The following is a 16,231-nucleotide window of genomic DNA, read 5'->3' as shown; positions in this document are numbered from 1 at the left end:
AATTCTGCTTCAAAACAAGTATTATTCAACAAACGTTTGACACTACTTTTTATTTCTCTCAGACAAAAGAAAAGCATCCTTAAATTGGTCTCAAAATGACTTACATTATTTAGATTAATAATTTTGAATCATGAAATATGATGATTAAAAGATTAAAAGCTGAATTTGTTCTACAGGCTGTACTGGGTCTAAATGCTTTTACTTCAGTAAACAATGGCCCACATTCTAGCAATCTTTTTAAAAATACGTAAAGATGTAGGAAGTATGTATGTAACAGTAAGTAATAAAGTTGTCTTAGAGGAAAACTGTTAACTTTTAATGAGCTTTAAAGTTCAAGGGAAAAAATGTAAACAAAAAAATCAGAAGTCAGAATTTCTAATAGATGTATTCAGTTCAGTCGCTCAGTCATGTCCGACTCTTTGAGATCCCATGAACCACAGCACACCAGGCCTCTGTCCATCACCAACTCCCAGAGTTTACCCAAACCCATGTCCATCGAGTCGGTGATGCCATCGAATCATCTCATCCTCTGTCGTCCCCTTCTCCTCCTGCCCGCAATCTTTCCCAGTGTCAGGGTCTTTTCAAATGAGTCCACTCTTCGCATCAAGTAGCCAAAGTATTGGAGTTTCAGCTTCAACGTCAGTCTTTCCAATGAACAGCCAGGAGTGATCTCTCCGAAGAAGCATCAATTCTTCGGCACTCAGCTTTCTTTACAGTCCAACTCTCACATCCATACATGACCACTGGAAAAACCATACCCTTGACTAGACGGACCTTTGTTGGCAAAGTAATGCCTCTGCTTTTTAATATGCTGTCTAGGTTGGTCATAACTTTCCTTCCAAGGAGTAAGTGTCTTTTAATTTCATGGCTGCAGTCACCATCTGCAGTGATTTTGGAGCCTCCAAAAATAAAGACAGCTACCGTTTCCACTGTTTGCCTATCTATTTGCCATGAAGGGATGGGATCAGATGTCATGATCTTAGTTTTCTGAATGTTGAGTTTCAAGCCAACTTTTTCACTGTCCTCTTTCACTTTCATCAAAAGGCTCTTTAGTTCTTCTTCACTTTCTGCTGTAAGGGTGGTGTCATCTGCATTTATGAGGTTACTGGTATTTCTCCCGGCAATCTTGATTCCAGCTTGTGCTTCTTCCAGCTCAGCGTTTTTCATGATGTACTCTGCATAGAAGTTAAATAAGCAGGGAGACAATATACAGCCTTGACATACTCCTTTTCCTATTTGGAACCAGTCTGTTGTTCCATGTCCAGTTCTAGCTGTTTCTTCCTGACCTGCATACAGGTTTCTCAAGAGGCAGGTCAGGTGGTCTGGTATTCCCATCTCTTTCACAATTTTCCACAGTTTATTGTGATCCACACAGTCAAAGGCTTTGGCATAGTCAATAAAGCAGAAATAGATGTTTTTCTGCAACTCCCTTCCTTTTTCCATGATCCAGTGGATGTTGGCAATTTGATCTCTGGTTCCTCTGCCTTTTCTAAAACCAGCTTGAACATCTGGAAGTTCATGGTTCATTAGGTTGGGGCAGAAGTAATTATGGTTGCATTGTTGAACTTTGCTGATTGATATTGGGATACGCTCTTAAACACATTCTTAAATTATGTTATACATTATTTTAATGTGCATTTCTTATGTTTTTTGCTAATGACTTATTACCTGCTGTTTATATTTACTTTAGAAATGCTGCTAGATAAAAGGTAAATTTGAGCAATTCTTTGAGTTCTAAATGGGTTGTAAAGCAGCAGAGACAATTTGCAACAACAATGCATTTGGCCCAAAAACCGCTAACCAATGTACAGGGTGCAGAGGTGGTTCAAGAAGTTTTGCAAAGGAGACAAGAGCCTTGAAGATGAGACGCATAATGGTCGGCCATCAGAATTTGACAACAACCAATTGAGAGGATCACTGATCCTGATCACTGATCCTCTTAAAACTACACGAGAAGTTACTGAAGAACTCAACGTCAAGCATTCTATGGTTGTTCGGCATTTGAAGCAAACTGGAAAGATGAAAAAGCTGGATAAGTGGGTGCCGCATGAGCTGACTGAAAGTTACTGTTTTGAAGTGTCATATTTTCTTATTCCTTGCAATAACAACAAAACATTTCTTGATTGGATTAGGATGTGTGACAAAAAGTAGATTTTATACAACAATCAGTGATGACTAGCTCAGTGGCTAGACTGAGAAGAAGCTCCAAAGCACTTTCCAAAGCCAAACCTGCACCAAAAAAGGTCATGGTCACTGTGTTACTGTTTGGTGGTCTGCTGCCCATCTGATCCACTAGAGCTTTCTGAATTCTGGTGAAACCATTACATCTGAGAAGTATGCTCAGCAAATTGATAAGATGCACTGAAAACAGCAATGCCAGCAGCCCACATTGGTCAACAGAAGAGGCCTAATTCTTCTCCATGACAATGCCGGACCGCACGGTGCACTACCAAACTTCAAAAGTTGAATGAATTGGGCTACAAAGTTTTGCCTCATCCTCCATATTCAACTGACCTCTCATCTACTACCACTTCTTCAAGCATCTCCACAACTTTTTGCAAGGAAATCACTTCCACAAACAGCAGAAGGCAGAAAATGCTTTCCACGAGTTCATCAAATTCTGAAGCATGGGTTTTTATACTACAGGAGTAAACAAACTTATTTCTCATTGGCAAAAATGTGTTGATTGTAGTGGTTCCTATTCTGATTAATAAAGATGTGGTCAAGTCTATTTATAATGATTTAAAATCCATGGCCCAAAACCACAATTACTTTTGTATCAATCTAATAAATGTCTATATTAGTGAATAGATTAAAAAAATTAAAAAAAAAATTAAACCACTCCTAAAGATATGATTATATTCCCAGATAATCACGATGGTGTGATCACTCACCTAGAGCCAGATATCCTGGAATGTGAAGTCAAGGGGGCCTTAGAAAGCATCACTACGAACAAAGCTAGTAGAGGTGATGGAATTCCAGTTGAGCTATTTCAAATCCTGAAAGATGATGCTGTGAAAGTGCTGCACTCAATATGCCAGCAAATTTGGAAAACTCAGCAGAGGCCACAGGACTGGAAAAGGTCAGTTTTCATTCCAATCCCAAAGAAAGGCAATGCCAAAGAATGCTCAAACTACCGCACAATTGCACTCATCTCACACGCTAGTAAAATAATGCTCAAAATTCTCCAGGCTTCAGCAATACGTGAACCGTAAACTTCCAGATGTTCAAGCTGGTTTTAGAAAACGCAGAGGAATGAGAGACCAAATTGCCAACATCCGTTGGATCACTGAAAAAGTGAGAGAGTTCCAGAAAAACATTTATTTCTGCTTTACTGACTATGCCAAAGCCTTGACTGTGTGGATCACCACAAACTGTGGAAAATTCCGAAAGAAATGGCAGGACCACCTGACCTGCCTCTTGAGGAATTTGTATGCAGGTCAGGAAGCAACAGTTACAACTGGACATGGAACAAAAGACTGGTTCCAAATAGGAAAAGGAGTACGTCGAGGCTGTATATTGTCACCCTGCTTATTTAACTTATATGCAGAGTACATCATGAGAAACACTGGGCTGGAAGAAGCACAGCTGGAATCAAGATTGCCGGGAGAAATATCAATAACCTCAGATATGCAGATGACACCACCCTTATGGCAGAAAGTGAAGAGGAACTCAAAAGCCTCTTGATGAAAGTGAAAGAGGAGAGTGAAGAAGTTGGCTTAAAGTTCAGCATTCAGAAAACAAAGATCATGGCATCTGGTCCCATCACTTCATGGGAAATAGATGGGGAGGTAGTGTCAGACTTTATTTTTTTGGGCTCCAAAATCACTGCAGATGGTGACTGCAGCCATGAAATTAAAAGACGCTTACTCCTCAGAAGGAAAGTTATGACCAACCTAGATGGCATATTCAAAAGCAGAGACATTACTTGCCAACAAAGGTCCGTCTAGTCAAGGCTATGGTTTTTCCAGTGGTCATGTATGGATGTGAGAGTTGGACTGTGAGGAAGGCTGAGCGGGGAAGAATTGATGCTTTTGAACTGTGGTATTGGAGAAGACTCTTGAGAGTCCCTTGGACTGCAAGGAGATCCAACCAGTCCATTCTGAAGGAGATCAGCCCTGGGTGTTCTTTGGAAGGAATGATGCTAAAGCTGAAACTCCAGTACTTTGGCCACCTCATGCGAAGAGTTGACTCATTGGAAAAGACTCTGATGCTGGGAGGGATTGCGGGCAGGAGGAGAAGGGGACGACAGAGGATGAGATGGCTGGATGGCATCACTGACTCGATGGACGTGAGTTTGAGTGAACTCCAGGAGTTGGTGATGGACAGGGAGGCCTGGTGTGCTGTGATTCACGGGGTCGCAAAGAGTTGGATACGACTGAGCGACTGAACTGAACTGAAAGATATGCAATAATGTTCCTCAATGAATCTAACTGTCCAAAAGTAACTTCTATGATTAATTTCTTGTGTATTCTTCCATAAATGCTCTATGTATATAGAAGTTATTGGGTGTGTTTTTAAATAAAGGCACAAAGGGAACATTTATTTTTTGGCATATTGCTTTCCTCTGTATTCACACACACACACACACACACACAGGAATATTACTCTACCTAAAAAAAAAGGAAATCTTGTCAATTGCAACAACATGGATGAAACTGGAGGGCAATGTACTAGGTGAAATAAGCCACAAAGAGATTCACAAATACTGCATCTTACCATTTATATGTGGAATCTTAAAAAAGGGAAAAAAAAATTAAACTCATAGAAGCAGAGAATAGAAAGGTGCTTGCCAGGGACTGGGAGGTAGGGGAAACAGGGAAAGGTTGGTAAAAGAGTACAAACAGTTGTAAGACAGAATTTAGGTAAGCTGTGGGCAAAATGGATAAAGAGGGTCAAAAGGCACAAACTTCCAGTTTTAAGATAATTAAGTACTGAAAGGGTAATGCAGCACAGTGACTAGAGTTAATGATACTGCATTGCATATGTGAAAGTTACTAAGAGGACAGGATCTTAAAGGTTCCGTAAGAAAAAATATTTGTAATTATCTATAGTGCCTTCCCTGGTGGCTCAGAAAGTAAAGAATCTGCCTGCAACGCAGGAAACCCAGGTTCAATCCCTGGGTTGGGAAGATCCCCTGTAGAAGGAAATGGCAACCCACTCTAGTACTCTTGCCTGGAGAATTCCATGGACAGAGGAGCCTGATGGGCTACAGTCCATGCAATTGCAAAGAGTTGGACATGACTGAGCAACTAACACATGGAGATACATATTAATTAAGATTTATAGTGGTGCTCATTTTGCAATATACATAAATATTGAAACTAATATAATGTTATTTGTCAATTATACCTTAATAAAAAATTAAAATAATAAACTTTAAAAAATTTTTTAAAGATGAATAAGGTCTGAGAAGCTAGTAAGTAACACAGTGACTACAGTTGATAACACTGTATTGTAGAACTGAAATTTGCTAAGAGAGTAAACTTAAATATTCTTACCAAAAAAAATAAAAAAAGTAAATATGTGAGGTGATAAATGTGTTAACTTAATGGGGGAGTTCTTTCACAATTTATATGTATATCAAATCATCATCATGTACACTTTAAATATCTTAATTTTTATTTGTCAACTACATGTCAATACAGCTTGGAAAAAAGAAAAATAATACATCTTGGAAATCCACATTTGCACATAAAAATCTATTTTTATTCATTTTCATGATCATATGGTATTCTATTGTGGGACTATACCATAATTAATTTAACTAGTCACAAATGACAAATATTGGGTCATTTACAGCTTTTGCTGTTATAAACACTGCTATGATAAAATCTTTGTATATAGTCTTTACTCATTTACATAACCAAATCTGCACACTGATTCTATTACAATGGGAAACATCTAAAACTAAAATAGTCTGGTATAAAATGCCATGGCCAAGAAAGAAGGAAAAAGTATATCTCCCTGCCTGTCTTAGGACACAAAGTACTAGTTGGCAGCTTTACAACTGCTGTTCTTTTCTACATAATTACAGTTAAACTGGCTTTTGGAAAATCAGAAAACTTACTGCACTGTTAACTTCTATGGCTGCAATTTCCAAATAATGACCCATTTTCCAAAACATACTCTCCAAACACAGATCTGAAACTTTTATACCAGATGGTTTAGATGGTGTACCTGGGAGAGCTTGGATTTGGATCTCATTCATTACCTCTAGTTCTTTTCTGGGCCATCAATCAAGCATCTCCCTCTCTGCTCAATTTCCTACCTCCCCTTTTAAATGCAATCAAGCCTCAGATCTTTCTTAGAAAACAAAACCCAGGAAACAATCGTCTCATGCACACAGGCTTCTCAACTATATTCTACAGAGAGTAGAACACGTTTCCTTAATATCAATTCAAACCTAAATTTCTATTAATCTAGCTAGTTTCCTCAGCCAAAATTCTAAAAAAAGCTATTTTGCTCAAGTCACCAATATCCTCTATTAAATGCCAAATTAAATAAAAATTTTTTCACGTTGTACCACCTCTGAAGTTTCCTTTGTTGGATTTTGTTTCATTCACTGCTTAATATTCCCTGCTTAAATATTGGCATTTCCCAGGGTTCTATCTGTGTCCATTTTCTCCTGCCAACCCAGGGTAGCAATCTTTTTCTTATACTTTAATTTGCTGATGAATTCTAAATCTTTCCATCATTACCACAAATAACTACCCACTATGTACCCATGGATACCCCATTAATGCCAACAAAGTGTCTAAATGTAAACAATCCCCTTCCCCAGTAAACTCAAAGACTTTGAATCATGTGCATTAGTATCACTATGTAATAGGCTGTTCAAACCAGCACCCACCCAGAAGTCATCCCAGATCCTACTTGGGCTTTTTTCTTTTTAATCACTGAGTTCCCAAATATACTCACTGAGTCCAGTTGTCATGAAGTCTCTTATCATTTTAAGATGGCAGCACAAGTGACTCCCTACTTCTGATCCTACCTGCTTGTATTTCACACTGGGGACCAAATAATCTTTCTAAAATGCAACACTGATCATTTCCTTGCCTTACCTCAAATTATTTTGATGGTCTTCCATCTCCACCCAATACGTTCAGGACAAAAGATATTTCAAAATCCAGTCGTTGCTTACCTTTCCAGCCTTACTGTAGGCCATCTTTCCTCATGAACCCAAATTTCCAGCAATTCCAAATTATTTGCTGTTTCCTGTACACAACACACTTTCTTTACAACTCGATGGTTCTTCATCCCTTGTTTCAACTAGCTAATTCCTACTGTCCTTCAAATTTTGGTAAAAAATCACCCCTTTGGAAAATCATCTCTAATCCCTTTAGGCTGAAGAGGATGTCTTAGTTCATATACCTGTAATACTCTGTTTTCACAGCCTTCATCCCCTCTATTCACCCTCAATTAAGAGCTCAATTAACTTGTTAACCACAGTTAACATACCGGCAACTTAAAAGCAGAAAATGGTACTTAGCACAGAACTAGGCACATAGTAAGCACAGTAAATGCTACTGAGTCCATGAATCAAGGAAGGACGCTATGAGCCCCTTCTCATAACCCTTTCAACTCTATTATTCTCTGTTTATCTTGTATTAATCATTAAAAAGAATACCAAGAATTGTTTATGAGAAACCTAAAATTTTTACTTATAATTTGGTGACAATTACTTAAAAATGGAGCTAATAGGGCTCATCAGATTCTTCTAAACCAATAATGACATTAAATTTCAGTGCATTAATTTTTACTAAACTGAATCTTAAATTGCAGTACTTGAACTTGTTCTCTAAGTTTGAAAAAAATCTTGATATGAAGAGTAATTACACATATTCTTAAGTAAAAATCTGAAGTTAATTTCATATTGTTATCACCATGCCCCACCTCTATCCTAGACCAGCTTAGTTTTTAATAATCTGCTTTTAATATTAACCTATTATTACTGCACAGAAAATAATTTTCTTTTAGTAATAATTAACTATAAAATTGCTTTCAAATTCAAACTAAATCAGAATAATGCACAACATATGAAGACCATGGAAATTAATACTGAAGACATACCAGGAAAAAAAGTAATTAGTCAATTTAAAACAATCTTCATATATTAATAGAAAAGTAGGCTTAATGACAAAACATACTACATGTAATGCTCACCTTTAAGGCCCCATAACATAATCCATACAGTAAGGCTACTGCCACGACGCTACAGACGAAACTGTACAGTGCTGCAAGCAGGCTTGTAGTGGCTAGACAGGAGAGGGAGGAGAAATCAACGTCCATAAACATACACATGGGTGGAAAAAACTTGTATAAAAAAGTCACTGCAAAGCACTTAAAATGATATGCTACTGAGTATAATTAAATATCTACTTGCTCAATTTATGAAAATTGAGTTTCTTTATCCTGTCCTTTCAAAAAATTTTGAAATGATAAAGGTTTATTACAATTTCTGATACAAGGTAAAATACATTCACCTTGGAAGGAATAAAGTAATAAAAATCTTTTTTTATTTTACTACTATATTTATCTATAGTAGAAAAAATTATACCTATATTGTGCTTCAAGAATGTACCTTATTATTTATAAAAGTTTGGGAAAATAAAGTTCAAAGAGCCTCAAAAGAAACTAGAAATGTATTTTCACTAAAAGATGTTAGTCTATTTAAACAGAACTTGTGCTACCCACAGAAGTAAATTTATATTCCTATAATTAATTAATTCTCACAAAAAGTATAGATCTGACTAATTACTAACAACAAAATATATCACATATTCTACTCTAAAAACAGATCCAATGGGATTACTAATAATAAGGAAGAAAGGATGGCTAAGATAACAGACTTCAACAGTAATTTTATATGGTGACCTTAAAAAAAAAAACTACAAGAAAAATTTTTCTTTAGGAGATATTAAAAAGCTTACACCTTGCACAAGTTTATAAATTACGATGAAGCCCACTACTATAAATTATCTACACTAAACCTTCTTCACAGATTAATATAGCACCTATAATAGCCCCCCAAATACTCAAATTGCTTTCTACCCATTAAGTTGTGCTGAACACCAACTGTTCTTAATTCATGCACCTTCAAAATTTCAAACTATTAAAAATGCTCTAGATACACAGCAACATAGAAAAAGCTTAGTTTCTATTTAAAATTTAAACCATAATATCAACACTTTATCAGTAGAGGTAATTTCAATGCTGTACTTGGAAGATACAGACAGCAAAATGTGATGAATAAGGGTCAGTAATTTCTTTCCCTTTCATATTTTTTTTACTAGCTGTACACTCATCTCTCAGTAAAATGTTGGATGGTTAAACTAAATAAAGGTATATTTTAACCTCAGTTAACCACAGACCAAAGTGTTATTTTCAAGTTCTGCAGAACATTATTCCAGAATAATTTTGTTTTCATCTTATTTTGAAAATAAAATGTACATACAACAGGGGAATACATTTCTAACTGTATCAATTCATATTCACATATTCTACTCTAAAAGCAGAGATATTTCTAAAAATCTTATTTAGTAAAATGTAAAAGCATTCTGGTTTAGGTGTCCCACTTTTGCTTTCTTGACTATGCCAAAGCCTTTGACTGTGTGGATCACAACAAACCGTGGAAAATTCTGAAAGAGATGGGAATACCAGAACACCTGACCTGCCTCTTGAGAAACCTGTATGCAGGTCAGGAAGCAACAGTTAGAGCTGGACATGGAACAACAGACTGGTTCCAAATAGGAAAGAAGTATTGTCACCCTGCTTATTTAACTTATATGCAGAGTATATCATGAGAAATGCTGGACTGGATGAAGCACAAGCTGGAATCAAGATTGCTGGGAAAAATATCAATAACCTCAGATATGCAGATGACACCACCCTTATGGCAGAAAGTGAAGAAATAAAGAGCCTCTTGATGAAAGTGAAAGAGGAGAGTGAAAAAGTTGGCTTAAAACTCAATGTTCAGAAAAACTAAGATCATGGCATCTGGTATCATCACTTCATGGCAAATAGATGGGGAAACTGAAATAGTGGCAGACTTTATTTTTGGGGGCTCCAAAATCACTTCAGATGGTGACTGCAGCCATGAAATTAAAAGATGCTTGCTCCTTGGAACAAAAGTTATGACCAACCTAGAATGCATACTAAAAACCAGAGATATTACTTTGCCAACAAAGGTCAGCCTAATCAAAGCTATGGTTTTTCCAGTAGTCACGAACGGATGTAAGAGTTGGACTATAAAGAAAGCTGAGCACTGAAGAACTGATGCTTCTGAACTGTGGTGCTGGAGAAGACTCTTGAGAGTCCCTTGGACTGCAAGGAGATCCAACCAGTCCATCCTAAAGGAGATCAGTCCTGAATATTCATTGGAAGGACTGATGCTGAAGCTGAAACTCCAATACTTTGGCCACCTGATACAAAATGACTTGTTGGAAAAGACCCAGATGCCAGGAAAGATTGAAGGCAGGAGGAGAAGAGGACAACAGAGGATGAGATGGTTGGATGGCATTACCGACTCAATGGACATGAGTTTGAGTAAATTCTGGGAATTGGTGATGGATAGGGAGACCTGGCATGCTGCAGTCCATGGGGTCACAAAGAGTCGAACATAACTGACCAACTGAACTGATTCTAACGATGAAACAAAGCTCTGAAACTAAATATATAGAATATCAAATGTATACACTAGTTCAAAATGTAAACATAATGCCACATATCAGAGCTCAAACTATTTGATCTTTTATAAATATTTCATAAGTCTATATAAGTTCCATGCAACTCACTGTAACTTTAAGGTAACAGTATTTTAACACTTGTTACAAATCAACTCCATTATTCCCAGATCTTTCACTAAAGTAGCAGACTTGACTATTTTTTTTCCTATCTACAAACTAATCCCTGTTCAATCTTTAATTATTAAATAGTGCATTTTCTAATTTCACTTCTAAAATAAAAACTGAAAAAACAACTTAATGGCCAGTTTATTGTTTAATGATCTGTAAAAGTAATACTTTAAACTTAATTTTTATAAGGAAGTACTCACCATTACCACCAAAGATATGAATATCCAATTGTTCACAAAGGTACATTACAAATGTATTCACCTGAGGCAGGAGACCAATGAAAAATACTATTGGGAAACAGAGTGTAAACACTACAGAAGGAAAGAAAAGCAAGTTAAAAATAGCATGTCACATCCATCCCTTTGTTCATCTTAAGACCATAAAATAAATGATAAAAAGGAACCCAAAATTAACATAGATTATTAAGCAAGTTTCTTACAATTGCTTAAAACTACTAAGCAAATTTCTTAAAGTTACCATTTTAAATTATTTCTCTACATAACTGCCTGAGTATTAAATAATCTTTCCAACTATGAACAATTTAGTGTTTCACATAATAGGAACCTGAGATAAAGATCCAAGGAAAATCTCTCATTCCATCGGCTATATTTGTTCATCATCAGTTTTTTCATTGCTAACGCCCTATAGTTTTTTCGTTCCTTACTGAGAAGATGGCAATAAATAGCAAAATAAGTCCACTAAAACTATTTTTACCTATATAATCAGTCTACTGATCAGTGAATGGCTTGCATACAAATAATGTTAAGACCTACAATACCTTAAGATGACTCACCTATAACTAAATCCCTGGCTGATATAAGCACAAGAGGATTGGTGAAAGTTATTCCATATAATTTGAACTTGGTTGTCGTTAGGTTTCTGCTACCATAATCCAAGAGCCAAATAAGACCACAGCACAAACAGAAATAAACTGGTCTACTGTAGGCAATGATACGATTATGACCCTGAAAATGACATTAAAAAGAAGTCAGTTTAGTTAATTTGAAGAGTCACAACTAGCTACTGAGATCTTTGATGGTTATATTCTGAAGATTCAAAATGTTTCCATATGAAGTCAGGTTTCTGACTGTGGCAGAAGGGAATTACAAATATGGAAAGGAGGAAGAACAGAATAAACCTTAGGATGTTAGATTGAAATTAAGTATCAGTATGAACTCATTATTTTTAATAATGCAGACAGATGAAGAATAAATGTGTGAGTATATGTGTACACATATATTTTTCTAGTTTTATCCACTGAGAGGACCTAGTAGCAATGACATTCTAGTAATAAAGATTACTAGCAAACTGATTTTAGTTTATAAATAACAATGCTCACTAAAAGGAACCAAGGATCCACAGAGAAAAGGTTGGTTTCAGGCTAAGATGGGGAAAGTATAAGATGAGCCTGGTACAAATTATTGTGCTCCTAATGGAGAAAAAACTTTTAAAATGATAAAGGTATGTCAAAAGGGCAAGGAAGGCAGCTGATGGGTTCTCAATGGTCAAATCAGGGACAATATGAACATCAAAAGTAATGATAGTAACATTATGGTCCATTTAATAAAGTAAGAGTCTGTGGATCCACACCAATACAAGAAAAGGGAAAGTTCTTATGATAAGAAGTCAACTAATAAATATAGAAGGAAACATGGACCTAAAAAAATCACTATTTGGTCACCAGCCAAGAAATATCAACAGATATTAAAAACAAGTCGGTGGAGATGTGCAAAGCAACAGGATATATACACAATCTCAAGTATCTCCTATATGGTTATTGACTACAAGAGAAAAATGATAAGATTAGAGTACTGGTTCTCAAGGGGCGGGGGCGGGCAGGGGGTGGGGGGAGATTTCACCCTCCAGGGGATGGCTGGTGAAGTCTGCAGACACTGTGGTTGTCACAACTAGGGTGAGTATGCTGTTGGCATCTAGTGGGTAGAAGTCAGAGATAATGCTAAACATCCTACAATGCATAGGACAGAGCCTCCCCACCCCCAGCTTTCAACAGACAATTATCCAGCCCAGAATGTTAACACTGCAGAGTTTGAAAAACACTGCAGACACTACCCTTAGACAAAAGATCAGTTATCACCAGTAAAAGCATAAATCAGTTATCATGTGCTTCCTTATATGATACACTGAGAACACATTGCTTTTGTAATATTTCTGCCAAAAAAGCACAGCCTGTATTTAATAAGAAATATCAAAGTCAAATTGAAGGTCATGTATAAAATAACTAGCCTGTATCCATTAAAAATGTCAATATTGTGTCAAATACTGAGGAACTGCTCTAGATTAAAGGAGACTACAAAGAACAAATGCACAATCACCGAGTTTCTTCTGCCAGTGAGAAAATACTACCACAAATCTTAATTCAATCTGACATATGACCAAAAAAATGGTTTTTGAGGAATATCAAGGAATCACAAGTTGTAGGTGTATCAGAGTGACTTACATGTCTAGGAGAAGAAGAATCTGGTTGAACACTCTGAAAAAAAAAAAGAAAGATTATATTATTGAAGACCTGGGAATTTTACATTAACTTCCAAAATACCTGAAATAATTTTAAGTGAATATTCCATAGCTAAGTCATGACCTGTGGAGAAGGCAATGGCACCCCACTCCAGTACTCTTGCCTGGAAAATCCCATGGGTGGAGGAGCCTGGTAGGCTGCAGTCCATGGGGTCGCTAAGAGTAGGACACGACTGAGCGACTTCACTTTCACTTTTCACTTTCATGCATTGAAGAAGGAAATGGCAACCCACTCCAGTGATCTTGCCTGGAGAATCCCAGGGACGGGGGAGCCTGGTGGGCTGCCGTCTATGGGGTCACACAGAGTCGGACACGACTGAAGCAATTCAGCAACAGTAGCAAGTCATGACCTGTAGGTCATTAATTCTGCTGCAGCATCAACAGAAGATGAAACATCCGCTCCACTCAAACCCTTCCTAACGCTTAACCTTATTATGTTTCTGAAATAGCATAAGATGATCTAGCATATGAAATAGCATAAGATGGATCTATCAGCATAACAGCTGATAGATCCATCTTACTCCTTGGCGCATTAGAACATCTAAGTACAATTAAGGCAGAATGCTTTCTTATGGCAACATCACTCCATTCAGGCCATGCACAAACTATGAGTGAGCTTATAAAAAGGATTCCAGTTATGCCCGAAACTCAAGCTTACTGAACAATTCAATGGCAGTTGTATTAAGTATACATTTAATACGATGCATTTTCACATCAAACTCAAATTTAGGTTATATCCTTCTAAGAGACCATCAATTTTCCATAAAAGTGTTCAAAAGGTATTATGCAGTTACCTCCCAAATGATGACTTTTCTCCCAAGTTGGAGTTCATTTTCAACAGCATACCAAAGAATTTCACTAGGATAGTCTACTGCCATCCTGTAATTCAACACTGGACTAAGATCACAGAGTTTGGCACATAGCCCTTGTCTGGTCTCTTTAAACTCAATTTGAATGTTTATCCTCCTAAAGCTCTGTTCCTGCCTTTCTTACTTCTGTTTATGATATTACTATTCTTGTAGTCAAGCAGATTTAAAAAATCTGAAATACTAAAAAAATCGCATTCATCTTTTTGCCTTTTCCATATCTAACCATATTAAGCAGTGGACAAAATTAGAAAATTAGAAACACTGAACCCAGGGAGTGAATTCAAATGGTTTAAGGCAATAAAGGGATGGTTTAATGGGAACTGAAACAAAAAGGACAAAGTCCAGAAATTTTAACACAGAATCACCAAATTTAACCAGAGAGACTTTAGGTAATGTTATTAAAGGTCAAGAAAGAAGGAGCAGAGGCTCTAAGATCTGGGTTGGTATACTACTACCAAATCCTAGAGGAGGAAATGGCAATCCACTCTAGTATTCTTGCCTGCAGAATCCCATGGACAGAAGAGCCTGGTGGGTGACAGTCCATGGGGTCACAAAGAGTCAGACACAACTGAGTAGACACACGTACAGACTATGATCAAAAGCAAAAGAACTGGGAGAGGAAAAGATCAGAAGACGACCATGTGCCCTTTTCAGAATATGCCCAGCTTCCTCTTAGATATATACAACTAACGCTTATGAGAAAGGTGAAGACTGTGGAATAAAAATTCTGGACATGATTTATATAGAAGTATATAAGAGTGGCAATAAAAGAGGATGACTTCATTGGCAAGGAAGTGCAAACTGAAAAGATGGCCAAATAAAACCCTAGCAAATTCTCGTAAATTAAGAAGTGGTCAAAAGAACAAAGAGGCATCAACAAAGAAAAATAAAGTTACTTGAAAAGTAGGATAATCATGAGGGTAGTATAAGATCACAGATCAACAATGAGGAAAACATAAAAACGGAGCAGCACTCACAGAGAACGAAGACTAAGACCATAGATTTGGCAACTAGAGATTATTAGTGCACAAAGACTGTAATTTCAGTACTGCAATGAGGGAAAAAGTATGGATGGGTCTTGAAGAAATAGAGCTGAGACACAGGTGGCTTACTCTAGAGGTCTATAAATGGAGAGAGAAGAAAGCAAGGATAGCTGATGGTGTAAACAGAACTAAACAAATAGTTCTTGGGATGAGATCGGGTTCTGCACGTTAGTATGTACCAGGCAAATACACAGAACTGGCTAAGAAAGGGAAGAAAACAGTTCATGTTACCCGTGCACAGTGAGGCTGCATGGAGGGTAGAAATTTAGGTATTTAATTCTCCCATTTATGGAAAGCTTAAAATTGGTTATTTCAGAGCCACTATTTGAACAAAAGCAAAGGGATGCCAATCATGTGCTCTTGGTGTCCTCAAAGAATAAATATGCTAGTTTTGACATTATTCTATCTACCAATGATGGATTTTAACAAATTTCACCTACATAAGACTCAAATATGAGACTAGGAGGGTTAATGTTGATAAATTAAAAAGAAATGAATTTCAAGAACTCAAATTCTTGGGAATTCCCTGGCAGTTCAGTGGTTAGGGCTTGGTGATTTCACTGCTGGGGTCTGGGTTAAATTCCTAGTCAGGGAACTAAGATTCCACAAACCATGTTCAGTTCAGTTCAGTCGCTCAGTCCTGTCTAACTCTGTGACCCCATGCGGCAATGCCAAAAAAAAAAAAAAAACCTCTTTCTTTTAATAAGTGCCCAAATATTTAATATAAAAAAAAGTTTGGGAAGTTTAATTCACATATCATTTTTTTTAAGTTTATATGTCCCTTTTGTTCCTTACCCAATCTAATGTAAACATCCAAGGAAAATAAATCTAAAAGTTATATTCTCAGAGTCCATAAGACTGTTCTATACATCAGTGTCTCTTTTGCTGTCTCGTACACAGGGTTATTGTTACCATCTTTCTAAATTCC

At 36.8% G+C, this 16,231-nt stretch overlaps 1 protein-coding gene across 5 annotated transcripts in view; it reads right to left on the bottom strand.

Annotated features, from left to right (window-relative positions):
- Positions 1 to 16,231, bottom strand: part of PCNX1 (pecanex 1) — a 188,358-nt gene that overhangs the window by 65,889 nt on the left and 106,238 nt on the right. For all 5 annotated transcript variants that reach the window (XM_055538492.1, XM_055538494.1, XM_055538493.1 and 2 more), the window contains 4 exons: positions 13,315 to 13,347; positions 11,650 to 11,821; positions 11,057 to 11,167; positions 8,167 to 8,258 (listed from right to left, as the gene is read on the bottom strand). In XM_055538492.1, the coding sequence (XP_055394467.1) occupies positions 8,167 to 8,258; positions 11,057 to 11,167; positions 11,650 to 11,821; positions 13,315 to 13,347 (408 nt within the window). The remainder of the gene's footprint in view (positions 1 to 8,166; positions 8,259 to 11,056; positions 11,168 to 11,649; positions 11,822 to 13,314; positions 13,348 to 16,231) is intronic.

This window comes from Bubalus kerabau, chromosome 10, assembly GCF_029407905.1.
Source record: "Bubalus kerabau isolate K-KA32 ecotype Philippines breed swamp buffalo chromosome 10, PCC_UOA_SB_1v2, whole genome shotgun sequence".
Lineage (NCBI taxonomy): Eukaryota > Metazoa > Chordata > Mammalia > Artiodactyla > Bovidae > Bubalus > Bubalus kerabau.
The sequence above is the reverse complement of the archived record's forward strand: the minus strand, read 5'-3'. Positions and strand labels throughout refer to the sequence as shown.